Source organism: Syngnathoides biaculeatus, chromosome 6 (genome assembly GCF_019802595.1).
Source record: "Syngnathoides biaculeatus isolate LvHL_M chromosome 6, ASM1980259v1, whole genome shotgun sequence".
Lineage (NCBI taxonomy): Eukaryota > Metazoa > Chordata > Actinopteri > Syngnathiformes > Syngnathidae > Syngnathoides > Syngnathoides biaculeatus.
In genome coordinates this window covers 26,215,220-26,231,301 of record NC_084645.1, presented here as the reverse complement: position 1 = coordinate 26,231,301, position 16,082 = coordinate 26,215,220, and the positions used below count along the sequence as shown (strand labels likewise).

Genomic DNA, 16,082 nt, shown 5'->3' with positions numbered 1-16,082 from the left:
TCACAGCCACACAGCATGCGGTCCTTTCTGGAGAAAGCTCAAATCCAATATCCTGATGTCATTTTTTTTTTACATGTCTTCTTCCCATCAGGGGCGGGACCCCCGGCTGTTGCATCATCATCATCATCATCACCACCTTCAACCATGTGAGAGGAGTTCCGAGCAAGCACAGGATGAGCACATCCGGCACAAGCTGAACCGGCTTCCCGACCCCCACCCCCCATCCCACTCAGCCTCCTCCAGCCTCCCTCCAATTCCCACATGAGCGCGAGAAGATGACTATCACCAGTCGGCAGTCCTTGAATGTCCTGACGGTCATCTTCCTCTTGCTGTCCACCGCAGGTCGAAACCATTTTTTTTCAGACTGCCTATCCTCAAAAGCTCACATTTTGTAGGTTTCTTCATGCATCCATTTTCTAAACATTAGGGAAAGATGGAGCCAGTCCAGGACTTCATGATAATCGTGTAGTGCAGGGGTGTCAAACTCATTTTTCTCGCGGGCCACATTGTTGTTCCGGTCTCCCGCAGTGGGCCGTTATGACTGTGGAACAAAAATATTTAATCATCAATTTATGAGCCAGTTTTGGAATTAGAAATCAAGGGTTATGTGTTTGGTAACACGAAAACGCTTGTAATATCTCAACTTTATCATTTATGATATGTGACAATTTGAAAATTTGGGATAGATTGTTAAAAGAATCATGGAAATTGACACTCTAGATTTGGCTTCACAGGCCACATAAAATCATGTGGCGGGCCAGATCTGGCCCCCGGGCCTTGGGTTTGACACCTATGGTGTAGTGGTACACACGACCGCCTTCAGCGTAAGATCGATTCCCGCTCAGTGATGGTGTCAATATCTGCCCTGCGACTGACCGGCGACCAGTTCAGGGTGTAGTCCGCCTTTCGCCTGAAGCGAGCTAGGATAGGCTCCAGTTTGCATGGATAATGACATGACATGACACCGTCATGTGTTTTTCAACTATTCAAGTTTGGTAACACAAAAATGCTTGTAATGCCTCAACTTTATCATTTATGATATATGACAATTTAACATTTTGGTACAGATTTTTACAAGAATCATGGAAATTGACACTCTAGATTTGGCTTCGTGGGCCACATAAAATCATGAAGCGGGCCGGATCTGGCCCCCGATCCTTGTGTTTGACACCTGATGGTGTAGCAGTGTACACGGCCGCCTTTGATGCGGGCAGCGCGGGATCGATTCCCGCTCAGTGATGGTGTCAATATCTGCCCTGCGACTGACCGGCGACCAGTTCAGGGTGTAGTCCGCCTTTCGCCCAAAGCTAGCTAGGACAGGCTCCAGCTTTTCCGCAACCCTTATGAGGATAAGTGGATTGGATAATGACATGAAATGATAATCTTGATTATCCAGCCATCCATTTTCTTTGGCGCTTATCCTCACGAGGGTCACGGGGAGTGCTGGAGCCTATCCCAGCTGTCGCCGGCCAATCGCAGAGCACATGGAGACAAACAGCCGCACTCACAATCACACCTCGGGACAATTGAGGGTGTCCAATTACTGTTGAATGTTTTTTGGGATGTGGGAGGAAACCGGAGTGCCCGGAGGAAAACCCACGCAGGCACCGGGAGAACATGCAAACTCCACACAGGCGGGGCCGGGTTCAAACCCGGGTTCCTCAGAACTGTGAGGCCAACGCTTCACCAGCTGATCCACTGTTTCGCCAATCTTGACTATTTTGATCAATATTTTAATCACGATTATGCAGGGGAAGACATTGGTAAACTTACCCAAATTTTACGGTGTGTTAAAATCAATCCAGCAGGTAAATGCCAAAACAGCCCGGTGTCCCCTGAAGGAGCCAATTTGACACTTCCTTTAACGACCCTCATCATTAATACACTTTACGGTCTACTTTTCGCTCGCTCAGCGCTCCTTTTTATGTGCCCAGATTTATGAAACGCAAAATTGCAAACTGGTTCCGTTTCATTGTCCCCGACACGTGTAGCGAGCGGAAAGGTCGAACGAAACGCTTTCGCCTTCCCGCCGCGCCGTTCGTTTCCCTTTCACGCCGACATTGTCCTGCTGGAGGCCGGAGGTGGCTGCACCGCAGCAGGCGGATTAGAACCTGAAAGAGATCGCCGCTATTCAGATGCTGATCGACTGAAAGACGTCTACCGTCCGCGGTGTGAGTGGACCTTCATCTCCTCCTCGGGGCTGCTTTTTGAGCTCTGATGATTAAAAAGCAAACACGCGGAGTTCAATTGAATTGGACTTAAGAGACGTACCATGTATTTTTCCTCACAATTGAAAACAGCCTCGTCCCGTGCACCGCCGGGCCAATGGCGAGTCCGGATTTTGTTGCCATGACAATCAGGGACAGAGCCCCGGCGTTGTGATTCGAGCGGCGTCTACTTGCGGTAGCAGAGTCGTCCAAAGGGTGGAAAAAAGAAGCAGGAAGACAATTAAAACTATCACTCGCGGAGCAAGCAGCAAATACCCGTTGTTCTGCATATAAGTACGTACATGGGCAATGACGTATGACGTACCGTACATGACGCCCCGTTTGATCACTTTTTGTTCTTCTGCTGCAGCGCTCTCGGCTCACTATCGGGTGTGCGAGCCCTACTCCGACCAAAAGGGCCGCTACCACTTCGGCTTCCACTGCCCGCGCCTGTCGGACAACAAGACCTACATGTTCTGCTGCCACCACAACAACACGGCCTTCAAGTACTGCTGCAACGACACAGAGTTCCAGACGCTCATGCAGATCAACCTCACGACCAGCGCCGACGGCTATTCACACAAGTGAGGGATAATTGCACCTTTTATGATGACAGCAAAGGTTTGGTTTGGTTGCCGGCCAATCGCAGGGCACATGGAGACAGACAACAGTCGCAATCACAATCACACCTCGGGGCAATTTAGTGTGTCCGATTCATGTCGCATGTTTTTTTTGGATGCGGTAGGAAACCAGAGTGCCCGGAGAAAACCCACGCAGGCACCGGGAGGACGTGCAAACTCCACACAGGCCGGTCCGGGATTGAACCCGGGACCTCAGAACTGTGTTTAGCAGCTGTTCCACCGTGCCGCCCTTTTAACATACACTATTGGAAAATGTTGAAACGAAAATCTACTCTTTTGGTTAAAAAAAAAAAAAAAAAAAAAAAGCATCATTTTTAGTGTCTTTGGTATGTGAAAAATATGTATTTCCTGCTGGAATTGGCACTTTTGGGAGTGAGGCAAACGAGTTTAATTCTCAGAGGAAAATGGGCTTATTTTTGTATTTTGTAAAAAAAAAAAAAAAAAAAATCAAAAGGTCCTTGTTGGAAAACCAGGCTTGATTTTTGCTTTATTTGGTATCGTAGACAACTTTTAATTACATTGTTGCAAAACTGCGCACTCTGGTCTGGTCTCTATTTTAAGGTTCTTTTAGCTTGGTATTCACCATTTTTGATGAAGAAAAGAAATGTTTTGATAAAAACAAAGCAAATATAAATGCGACTAGAATTGTCTCACAATACACAAGATTCGACACGACACTGATTTTACTGTCATGAGGCGCTTTGCTTATTTCACCAAAGTCATTTCATATTCGGTACACACGCTGCATATGAGTACGTAGCCCTTTGAGGTTATGCTGTTTCCTGTCTCTGAGCCTGCAGGATTCCCCCCCCACCCCACCCCAAAAACAAAAAGGCCTGAATTCAAACTAGGACAAGGGCTGGAACATGAAGCATAACAATCTGAGAAACATCTGTTTAACACGGCAAGACTAAAAGCGATTTCGTTCTCAGTGGCCTTGGCGAATGTACGCTCTCCTTCAGAAACGCATTACTGTCTCGAAAATGACACACCAGCTCCCGGATTCCACCTTCGTTACGTTTTACGAGCTGAGCAGAAATATACTTCACAGTTAAAGTTGAAAAAAAAAAAAAAATGCGGTGGTGTCAAATCTGCGGCCCGTGAGCCATCTGTGGCCCACGAGATGATATTTTGCGGCCCCCAACTTAATATGAAAGTATAATAGCAGCACGGCCCTTGAGTTTTATATGGATGCCACTTTTATGGTGTTGTGTGTGGAGCAGACCAATCGCGGTGGGGTAGATGGGTATAAGGCGTGTGACATCAGGTTTGATGCAAGCACAGAAACAATATGCAGTGAGAAAGTTCCAGCAGCGTTGGCAACGAGGTTTTTTTTTTTTTTAACACACGTTGTAAACGCCAGCGTCCTTCATCTTATTTTGTGTTTAAAAGATGTTTGAGAAGATAGGATCGCTTTTAATTTCAAATTTGAATTCCGTATAAGTCCATGTGCGCTGAGGCCGCGGCCCCAAGTTAAATTGAGTTTGACACCCGTGATATGAAGGTTTTTTTGTTTGTTTGTTTTTTACATTTTCCAATTCCACGCAGGTGTTCATAAGTGTGTGTGCTGTTTAAACCTCAGTGTCAAGTGTTGATTTTTTTTTTTTTTCTCCATGATGGAGTCGCATCCGACCACCGATTGAAAGCCATTCAATGATCCAATAAAATAACATCGCGTGCATTTGAACCGAATCAATGTGGCCAAAGTGCACTGCTGTCAACAGCTGAGCAAAAAAAAAAAAAAAAAAAGAAAAGATGTAATGTGTGCGCCTGCACTCTCAGTGGGAAGATTGGGTGACAAAAACACAGCTTGCGCCTCCGCTAATGCCCTCCCAGCAGGCCACGGTGCCCTGCGGCGTCGAATCCGATGACATTTCTTCTTCTCTCCCGCTGCTTCCTGCGTGAACTTTAAAAAAAAAAAAAAAAAAAGTGGACAAATTTCTAAATCGCTCCTCATGTTTGTCCGCTTGTTCAAGATCACGGGTGGTTTTGTGGGTGAAAGCGACATTTTCCTCCCGATTTTTGGTTGAATATGGAATAACGTTTGCTTTTGTCGCAAGGTCAAGATCGATCCGCTTGTGGGTTTTTGTTTGCACGTCCTCACCTTGACTTAAACACAACCCCGCATCAAGTGCCTCGCGTGGATCCTGACCGCTATGCAGTAATGGACATACCAGGAATAAACGTGTCCATGAAAGCTTTCAGTGTAGTCTGCCTTCCTTGCCAAAAAAGGCATTACAAAGTCTTTCTAGCTAATTGTATGTACAATTAATTTGTAAAAACATGAATAATCAATTAACTAAAGCAAGTCAAAGCAAAAAGTGTGTCGAGAAGCTTAACTAATGTTAGGGTGGACCCAAGCACCTTCCCGTGAAGCACTGAAGTGGTGAGATGGCAACGATTAAGGAGGAAAGGCCACGTAAAAGAATACCGTAATTTCCGGCGTACAGAGCGCGCCTGGTTATAAGCCTCACCCACTACATTTGTAAAGGAAATACCATTTGGTACGTACATATCCCGCACCTGTGTAAAAGCCGCAATGCGCACATTGAAACACGAGATATTTACAAAGAAATACAGTACACAGAAAGAGTTTTCAAAGTTTTGATACCTTAGCTTAGCTTAGCATAGGAACATCACGGTAGCACAGTACTAACAGGGCCAGATAAAAAAAAAATAACATACCGAAATCACTGAGACACGGGGAGCAGAAACACGCCGGCGCGGCGCTAATGCTAGCGTGCTGCTAAAAGAGCCAGTTAAAAAAAACATACAAGTAAAAATCACCGAGACACAACAGTAACACAGTAGCACGACGCTAGCGTGGCACTAACGCTAGTGAAGCGCCAATTGGGCCGATTAAAAAAAAAAAAAAAACTAAATCACTGAGATACGGCAGTAACACAGCAGCAACACAATAACAGGACCGGTTTGAAAAAAACATACAGGTAAAAATCACCAAGGCACAGCAGTAACAGAGCAGCAAGACGCTAGCGCGGCGCTAACAGGACCGGTTAAAAAAAAAACATACAGGTAAAAATCACCGAGGCACAGCAGTAACAGAGCAGCAAGACGCTAGCGCGGCGCTAACAGGACCGGTTAAAAAAAAAACATACAGGTAAAAATCACTGAGGCACAGCAGTAACAGAGCAGCAAGACGCTAGCGCGGCGCTAACAGGACCGGTTAAAAAAAAACATACAGGTAAAAATCACTGAGGCACAGCAGTAACAGAGCAGCAAGACGCTAGCGCGGCGCTAACAGGACCGGTTAAAAAAAAACATACAGGTAAAAATCACTGAGGCACAGCAGTAACAGAGCAGCAAGACGCTAACGCTAGCGCGGCGCTAACAGGGCCGGTTAAAAAAAAGCATAGCAGTAAAAATCACTGAGACACAGCAACACACTAGCACAGCGCTAACACTACCACATTGCTAATAAGGCCAGTTAACAAAAACATACCGGTAAAACTCACTTCCTCGCCACATATACTCCACTTGTCTCACACTTACCTTTTCCGGTCGAGTGCCCCCTTGCGGCCGTTAGAAAAATATCCACAAATTAGCCGCAACGCCGCATAAGGCGCAGGGTTGAAAGCATGTGAAAAAAGTTGAGGTTTACAGGCCGGGAATTACGGTAATAAAGTCTGGGATTATTTCACAGTTTAAAAAGATGGATTGCGACGTGCAACAACACTGAATTGAAGTACCACAACAGCCAACCACCGCTAGCATTATGAGATCTGTCAATTCAATGCAATATTTCATGGTGCAATGCATGCTGGGAGCCACTCGAATTCACAGTTGTGGTGCGTTCAAATTTAGCCTAGCATTTGGCACCTCTACTAATTTCAATGGTGCTATCACAGCTAATTGTCTAATACGATGTTTTATTGTGCAATAACAACGATTTTTGAGTAAAATTCTCATTATTTGCATTTTATTGTAGGATATTTTGTAAATGACCGTTGTTACTAAAATGGCCAATTTTTCGCATCATAACTAGCTTTAAACACGTCGCCTGTGTGTGCCCAATTCCGCGCAGTAACTACACAGCACTGGTGGGAGTTTGGATCTACGGCTTCTTCGTCATGGTGCTGCTGGCGCTGGACTTCCTCTACTACTCGGCCATCAATTACGAGCTGTGTCGGGTGTACCTGGAGAAATGGGGGCTGGGGGGCCGCTGGCTGAAGAAGGCCCGCAGTCAGTGGCAGCGGTCCATGGCGGAGGAGAGTCAGGCCCAGGCTCAGCCCACCGTGCCCGGCCTCTACCAGCCCAGGCACAGCCTCCGGGGGGAGAGCCACAGCCCCACCCTGTTGCCCTACAACACATCCAGCGCATGGTGAGTCACTTTGTCGTCAAATCGTTCCCCTTTTCCACGGTTTCGCTCACGTAGCGCCTCTCGAGTACATGATACTTTGGCGAGAGGTGGCGTTTTCTCGTCGCGAGCGTCCTCGTCCTCTTCCACGTGGTCCAACACTGGCCTTGCTAGCTGGCGTTAGCTTGTTGCTAGCGTTTTCTCGTCGCTAGCGTCCTCGTCCTCTTCCACGTGGTCCAACACTGGCCTTGCTCGCTGGCGTTAGCTTGTTGCTAGCGTTTTCTCGTCGCTAGCGTCCTCGTCATCTTCCACATGGTCCAACACAGGTCTCACTAGCTGGCGTTAGCATGTTGCTAGCATCCTCTTCTTCCACGTGGTCCAACACAGGCCTCCCTAGCGTTTTCTCGTCGCAAACGTTTTTTCTCGTCGCTAGAGTCCTCGTCCTCTTCCACGATGTCCAACACTGGCCTCGCTAGCTGGCGTTAGCTTGTTACTAGCGTTTTCTCGTCGCTAGAGTCCTCGTCCTCTTCCACGTGGCCCAACACTGGCCTTGCTAGCTGCCGTTAGCTCGTCGCTAGCGTCCTCGACCTCTTCCACGTGGTCCAACACTGGCCTCGCTAGCTGGCGTTAGCTTGTTGCTAGCGTTTTCTCGTCACTAGCGTCCTCGTCCTCTTCCACATGGTCCAACACTGGCCTCGCTAGCTGGCGTTAGCTTGTTGCTAGTGTTTTCTCATCGCTAGCGTCCTCGTCCTTTTCCACGTAGTCCAACACTGGCCTCGCTAGCTGGCGTTAGCTTGTTGCTAGCGTTTTCTTGTCGATAACGTCCTCGTCCTCTTCCACATGGTCCAACACTGGCCTCGCTAGCTGGCGTTAGCATGTTGCTAGCGTCCTCTTCCACGTGGTCCAACACTGGCCTCCCTAGCATTTTCTCGTCGCAAATGTTTTTTCTCGTCGCTAGAGTCCTCGTCCTCTTCCACGATGTCCAACACTGGCCTCGGTAGCTGGCGTTAGCTTGTTACTAGCGTTTTCTCGTCGCTAGCGTCCTCGTCCTCTTCCACGTGGCCCAACACTGGCCTTGCTAGCTGGCGTTAGCTTGTTGCTAGCGTTTTCTCGTCACTAGCGTCCTCGTCCTCTTCCACGTGGTCCAACACTGGCCTCGCTAGCTGGCGTTAGCTTGTTGCTAGCGTTTTCTCGTCACTAGCATCACCGTCCTCTTCCACGTGGTCCAACACAGGCCTCGCTAGCTGGCGTTAGCTTGTTGCTAGTGTTTTCTCGTCGCTAGCGTCCTCGTCCTTTTCCACGTAGTCCAACACTGGCCTCGCTAGCTGGCGTTAGCATGTTGCTAGCGTCCTCTTCTTCCACGTGGTCCAACACAGGCCTCCCTAGCGTTTTCTCGTCGCAAACGTTTTTTCTCGTTGCTAGAGTCCTCGTCCTCTTCCACGATGTCCAACACTGGCCTCGCTAGCTGGCGTTAGCTTGTTGCTAGTGTTTTCTCGTCGCTAGCGTCCTCGTCCTTTTCCACGTAGTCCAACACTGGCCTCGCTAGCTGGCGTTAGCTTGTTGCTAGCGTTTTCTTGTCGATAACGTCCTCGTCCTCTTCCACATGGTCCAACACTGGCCTCGCTAGCTGGCGTTAGCTTGTTGCTAGCGTTTTCTCGTCGGTAGCGTCCTCTTCCACGTGGTCCAACACTGGCCTCGCTAGCGTCCTAGCAAAGTTCCATGCATCCACTTAGCCTCTGTATTAGCGGCTAACTCAGCCACATTACACCATGATTTGAGTAGTCCACTCAAACGACACATTATCACCGTTGAAGTGTCAACAGTCGTTGTCGAACACGTTGAATAATGTTGATAAATATCCGCCGTTAATTTTTCTTTCTCTTCAAACAACCACGTACTTTGCAATTCGTCCAGCATTTTTCTCTCCCGCGTCTCTTCAACACGTCACTTGCTGTCCTTCGCAAACAACAATAAAATGACAAACAAAAGTACTTCTTTTCACAAATTAATAAAGCACATTTAAATACAAATCCAAAAGAAAATAAATTCAGCACATACTTTAACAAATATTCCACCACCTTGTATCAAGATACAAGGTGTTTTTTTTTTTTTTTTACATATATAACGTAATTGCTACTCTATTTATTTTCTCCATCCATCCATTTTCTTCGCCGCTTATCCTCACGAGGGTTACAGGGAGTACTGGAGCCTGTCTCAGCCATATTTGGGCGAGAGGCGGGGTACGCCCTGAACTGGTTGCCAGGCAGTTCCAGGGCACGTCGGAACAAACAACCATCGGAACTCGCATTCACACCTACGGGCAATTTAGAGTTTCCAATTAAAACCTGGGGAGAATATGCAAAGTCCACACAGGCGGAGCTGGATTTTGAAACCTGGTCTTCAGGATCTTGAGGCAGATGCGCTAACCATTCATCCATCACGCTGACTCACATTTTATCAAAATATTAAAATTTCCTCCTCCGCTCCGTATTTATCTTTCACCTAAAAATAGCTTCCCAAAGGATACATTACACTTGGCCGGCCCGTTCTGAAGATGTCGTCATTGATGAATAGAACAGCGTAACCCGGGCCTATCGAACGCGTGCAGTGCACTTTTTTTTTTTTTTTTTTGCCAGTTCCAGGCCCGACGTGAGCTTCATTAGCACATACAAAATGATTTACACGCACTAGGAGCAAATGGAGTGCACTAGTATCTTCTCGGTATCCTTGCCGTTGGAAGCAAATCCGCGTCGGTGTCCTTTGCTCTCGATTTCTCATCCACTCTCCGGCACGTCTGTCCGTTTCTGCTGTCCCACCCGGGCCGTGATTATTTCACATGGCCCGGTTTTGACAAATGACTCCCACGGCTACTTCAGAAGGCATTCCGGGTCCCCTCTGCCTGGCGGAGAGGCGCTTAACTAAGAGTGAACACGTCCGCGGGGCCTCCTTATTAGAAATCAGCTCGGCTTGAGACGATCGCTCTCATCAATCCTTTCGACTGGTGAGGACGACCCGCCGAGGCATCTTAAAGGCTATAAAAAGTGGGAGACAATTGAGAGGAATTGCTCAAAGGCAAAACGGGCTAAGCTAAGATATGCTAATGCTAATGACGTCGCTAGCATTGATGTTGACTGGAAAGCCCTTCTTCCGACACCAGCTTGTCTCAAAAACAGTGGTTCTTCACCTTCCGGGGAGGCCCTGAAACCCGTAAATTTTTTTACCCGCATTTATGAAACCCTTCGTATTTCGGAAATAAAATATGGCATGGATGTGTATTTCAAATAAAATATATGTATATATTTTATTATTGCACAAAATTAACCAGAGTTCACTTGCAATTCAAAAGTACCGTTATATATCACCCGCGAAAAAAAAAAAAAAGTTCAATTAAATGAAAATGTACTGCAATGAAAGTGACCTTTGCGAATGTCTTTTAAACTTGCCAAGTGGCACTCGTGTCATTTTGACTAGAAAGTTTGTTCCTTTCTTATTCTTTCTACCATCTTGGAAAAAGGATTGTCAGCTAATTTGTGACTGCAAGCTTCCCATATCTGGAAGTAGCTGTCTACTCACTAATATTAAAAAAAAAAAAAAAAGACTGGATAGCGCATACAGATCGAGCGGTATGTCGATTGGCCGCCATCTTGGTACTCCCAAAACATGAGGAAGACATGGTTTACAGGTTGGATTATGGAAGGGGCTTTCTCAAAATTTGGCATGTGGAATTAAAACTGCTCGTGTGAGCGTGATATTTTTTCACTTCTGGTAAAACAAAGGATTTTTAATTCGATTTGGTAAGCCAAAAAAGGAAATTAAAGACATGTAACACCGTGACGACCAAGAAACCTTGCGTATTACCTAGGGCCCGATTTCCGTCACATGTTAACGTTTCCCGAAATATGCTGTGAAGCACTACCGTCATAACATAGCAAAAAACTAACTATTTTTTGTCATAAAAACATAAATTTTTAAGTCAGTTAGATATATTTTGGGAAACAAGGACTCGCATTGGGAAAAATACATGCTAATCGCATTGTTTATTTGTTGTCTCATAAAATTTCAACTTGTTTCCTCGCATTAGAAAATTATATTCAATTTGCAGAGTTCTGTCTTATGAAATTCATCAAAAATTTCACAGAAAATGTGTTTTCTTGTTTATCCACTGGTGAAGTTTGGGAAAATATTGATATTGCTTTTTCGCAAAAAAATCGTCAACCTATAAAGGTGAAGCAGAGAGTGAACAGTGAACAACAACAACTGTAAACAAAACTTTGTTCGAGTGAATTAAGCTCATCAGAAAATTAAAAAAAAACCCTTTACAAATAAACTTTAACAGTGTCAAAGTAAATCTTTCTAACGTAGCTGCGGGATGTTTTCTCACAGCTACGAAACACGCGATGAACACACAGGTTGGCACGGTTGTTTTGGGAGTATTTGCGACTTCAGTTTTGGTGACCAATGAGCCATCCAGGTTTTTGTATTTTAGATCAGTGTGTCTACTGGGAAATACCCATTTTTGGTGTAACGTTGTCATAGATATGAACAAAATGTAAATTTGTCATGCCCATTGTAACAGTAAGATAGTAGGGGCAAAGTGGTAGTGAATTCAAAGATCAGTCGTGGTTACATCAGATTGGTGCAACAGCGAGGTAGTCAAAAACAAACTAGCGAGCAATGATTGATGAGAAATATTTAATCAATAAAAGTAGTGAGCGGCGTTAAGCTCACTAAAACAAAGTAAAACTACAATTTCTTGTTAACATACTTTGATAGGTGCATTGTCTCCAAAATGTTACTTGAATAGCTGTAACAGGGGTTGGGGGTTCCAGCCCACGTCGGGAGGCGAGGAATCCTCACCTCGGAGAAGAAACGCCAAACAGAACCTGCCTCAGTCGGTTGATTTGAGGTAGTGAAAGGGAGTCGAGGGTTAGAGGGTAGCTAGAGCGAGAAAACAAGATGGAGGGGTTAAGCACCCGGGGGAGGCACAATCGCGGCTGCATCAAAAACAGAATTAGTCCCGCCGTGACTGCGACAGCGGTGCTAGTGTTAAAGTACTCCAGAATACTCCGGAAGCAAAGAGTGCCAGCTATAGATCGTGAATAAAAGACAAAAATGGAGCAAGTTGGTAACATACAAGTCGTACGACAAGAGGAAGGGAAGTTTATCAGTACATCATACATCTGTATAAAAGGCTGCTTACTTCCAATCTCGATAAACATTTCCCAAAAGTGCTAAGAAGCCATTTTCACACATGCTGTGGCCTCAAACGGCTTTTAGTACATCGTACTATCGGCGTCCCCAGAGAGGGTGCGGACTACTGGCTCAGAAAAGTGGCTTCACTGTGCTGAACATCTGTTGGCCAACAGACCCCCCCCCCCCCCAAAAAAAAAAAAATAAATAAATAAATACATAAATAAATAACACAAACGTTTGCCAGTGCATCCATGAATAGCTTTATGAATATCATGAACTAATAACTGCTACAATATCAGAATACATTTTGTTATGCCCAAGCAAGAAAAACACAACCAGTCCTTACCAAAGTACTGTTAATACTGTATTATCTTTTTCACCGGTATGATCATAACATATAGTCGCCACGGCAACTGCGAAAGACTATTTACAAAACAGGTGAGCCATATTAGCATAGACCTTAGACTGTATAATTTCGCTGCCTCCCATTTACTGCCAAGTTGTATACCAGCTATCCCTAATAAACATTCTCCCTTTATGGAAAATTCAACAAAATGCAAGCATGCTCTTTATCAGAATGTAATAAACTGAAGCATCTCGTACCTCAGGGGTCGGGAACCTTTTCGACTGAGAGAGACAAATATTTTAAAACGTAATTTCAAAAGAGCCTTGCAATATTTAAAAAAACAAAATCCAGGTGTATTTGCGCATTTATGTAGAACCAACACTTTTAGAGTACAATAAAGTCTCTGAAATCTTTTAAATAACATGATGATGTCGCTAACCAACGACGACAAAAGTACTTTTTACCATTAATGCGACTCCAGGTGCTTCCTGGTTTTGCTAATGGCTCGATAGTCTATTTCATACGTCGTCAGATCAAGCTTCACGCAGGCGTTGAGATTTCCATCCGTTAATCGTGAACGTAATTCAATTTGATTTTCCATCATGATGGTGCGATGGTGCACAGTTCTTGCCGACAAAGGCGTGTCTTTTATTTGTTTGATTATCTCGTGTTGATGCGAAGTTGGCAAAATGTCAATTTGGCAACGTCGAGTACGAATGCTTTGGGATACTCCCCATCTGTGAATTTAAACACACAGCAGAACCCTCCATCTCCACAAAGGCCGTCCATTCTTGTTGAAAACTTGTTGTTGTGCTCAGATTTTTTCATTTCTTTGAGCGACCTTTGTCAAAAGGGTTTCCGTAATTAGTTGTTCCGACGCGATCGGCGTTAGACCCTTCTGCGCCTCTGGACATGGACTACCACGCAAAAACTACGGCAACCCGCTAGGCCAAACTGTCTCTACGACATTTGCGTTGCCTTCCACACTTAACTACGGCAACCCAAGTAGGGCAAACCTTCTCTGCACGACAGAAATCACATGTACAGTATGCCGTTATGAGGCCTCTGCCAGCTATATGCAACCACCAAAAGAGTTCCCGACCCCTGTCGTACATGAATCTGTGATGAAAACAGAAATAAAGTCAACAGATGTCATTGCATCCAAGGCGGTTTACTTAGCCACACCCTGAAACTCCAACTAGCCAATCACAGTGCAGCACAAAAAAAAGGCAGTCCAGCACTTGCCTCGCGAAGCTTCATTGAATTCCATCCATCCATCCATCCATCCATTTTTTGCCGCTTATCCTCACGAGCGTCGCAGGGAGTGCTGGAGCATATCCCAGCTGTCAATGAGCAGGAGGCGGGGTACACCCTGAACTGGTTGCCAGCCAATCGCAGGGCACATAGAGACAAACAGCCACACTCACAATCACACCGAGGATCAATTTCGAGTGTCCAATTAATGTAGCATGTTTTTGGGATGTGGGAGGAAACCGGAGTGCGTGGAGAAAACCCACGCAGGCACTCCACACGGGCGGGGCTGGGATCGAACCCGGGTCCTCGGAACTGTGAGGCCAACGCTTTACCAGCTGATCCACCGTGCTGCCCTTCATTGAGTTATTATTTGTTATTGTCTGAAACAAAAATAAGAATAGTGATTGTTATTAAAACAACCGTAACAAAAATGTTTGTTGACCCCTTTTTTTATTCATTATTCCAGAAATTATTGTTCCATATTCTTTTTTTTCATTTCTTCGTTTAATACAATATTCTTTAGATCACTGATTCCCACGTAGGTGTGCCCTGAGCACTTTGCAGGTGTGCCGTGCGAAATTATCAAATTTTTACACACGTAGTTGTTACAAAAAAAAATGATCTACGTGAAATAATGTATTTTTGTTCCTGTATTTGTGAGGAATAGTCACAGAAAAAACAACAATAAAAGAATAAATGCTCTTCTTTTATATATCAGGAAGTACATATAGTAACTGATGTATCCACTATTTATCCAATAAATTTCATTCATCTAATAAAAAAGACCATAACGATTCGCATGCTCGTGGCAAAGCTCGAGGGAATCGCTTTCTAAACCGACTTGTGGACTCCTGTGCGCCGGCCCCACGGTGGCGTTAATTAACTCGCACCACATGGCCAGTGTTGATGTGCTCCGACGAGGTCTCGCTGCGCCTCTCTCAAGTCGCGCGTGCCGGGAGCGATTACATCATTTCATTCTTACTATTATTAATATCACAGGAAAGCGAGCGGAGCGAAATGCGGATTGAAGACAAACAAGGAGGAAAATGAGATCAGTGGGACTTCAGCAGGAGTTCTCCACATGTCAAGCATCCAATTAGTGCACCCAAAAAAGAACAAAACTGAATAATCGCGTCGCAATGCGATGGCTAAAGTTGTTCCACTCCAATCCTGTAGTTGGCAGTCTTGCGCACTACTAACTCCCTGTTACTGTTTCACTTTTGCCGAAGTTTTCCAGATTATTATGCAGCAGTATACAAAAAAAAGACCTTGTCAACCGGGGAACTCCAAAAGTACTGCTTGATACTCCTTCGAACGAGGGGTGATGAACACGTGTGAGATGTGCCCAGCAATTTTTGTGTTCATATTCCAAAAGATGGCGCCACTTCGCATTGAGCGGCATCCAACTATGGATTTTGATTTTTTTTAATCATACTCGTATTGGTGTAAATTGTTACTTTTAAGGTACATGATCGGAGGCCATGACTGAACAGCAATATTTACAGAGATGAGGACGACGAGATGATTAGCGCTCAAATAATGTGAGCTAATTTATTTCATAAGTGCGTATCAAACGTTTTGCAAGAAGTAGCGCTCAGTTTCAAAAAGGTCAGTGACCTTTTCCTTACAATAGATAATAAAGTAGTAACAAAATGAAGGATTAATGTATTACAGTAATCCCTAATTTTTGCACGGTTAATCGGCCTCCCGCTACAGTACTGTACTAACGTATGCTGGCGTTTTTGTTACTCTTTTGTCACGCCATTATCCAAGACGCTTATCCTCACGAGGCTCACGGGAAAGCCAGAGCGTATCCCATCTAGCTTCGGGCGAAAGGCCGACTACACCCAGAACTGATCGCCAGGCAGTCATCGACACCATCACTGAGCAGGAATCGTACCCACGGTGTGCGTACCACTACACCATCAGTGACTCCTGTTATTTTAACCCATTCATGGGCATGGTGGCAATTTTTTGCCCTATTGCGATAAAAGTCCCCTAACAGGCCACAATCAAGTAAATAACACTTCTTTTTCATTTATGGTTAAGTTATATGACAACTTTACTAATTTATAATCTCGTCCCAAAAATGGGACGGTGCCTGCGAGAGGGTACTTGGGTTTTCG

The 16,082-nt window shown here is 45.2% G+C and overlaps 1 protein-coding gene and 1 long non-coding RNA gene across 5 annotated transcripts in view; one reads left to right on the top strand and one right to left on the bottom strand.

The window, feature by feature from the left end:
• The window catches only part of shisal1b (shisa like 1b), a 46,988-nt gene that overhangs the window by 27,324 nt on the left and 3,582 nt on the right, over positions 1–16,082 (top strand). Inside the window, exons 2-4 of one of the 3 annotated variants that reach the window (XM_061823196.1) lie at positions 92–342; positions 2,578–2,791; positions 6,891–7,187. In XM_061823196.1, coding sequence (XP_061679180.1) covers positions 276–342; positions 2,578–2,791; positions 6,891–7,187 — 578 coding nt within the window. In that variant the 5' untranslated portion in view covers positions 92–275. Of the gene's footprint in view, positions 1–91; positions 343–2,577; positions 2,792–2,952; positions 3,665–6,890; positions 7,192–16,082 lie in introns of those variants that run through there. The other 2 variants (XM_061823195.1, XM_061823197.1) reach the window with 2 other exon arrangements.
• LOC133502420 (uncharacterized) lies at positions 356–2,672 on the bottom strand. 2 transcript variants are annotated; one of them, XR_009795478.1, is made up of 4 exons: positions 2,533–2,672; positions 2,289–2,394; positions 1,774–2,214; positions 356–541 (listed from the first exon to the last, which is right to left on the bottom strand). It is a non-coding gene; the product is annotated as an uncharacterized LOC133502420 (long non-coding RNA). The 2 variants fall into 2 exon arrangements; XR_009795477.1 differs by having other exon boundaries at positions 1,774–2,394.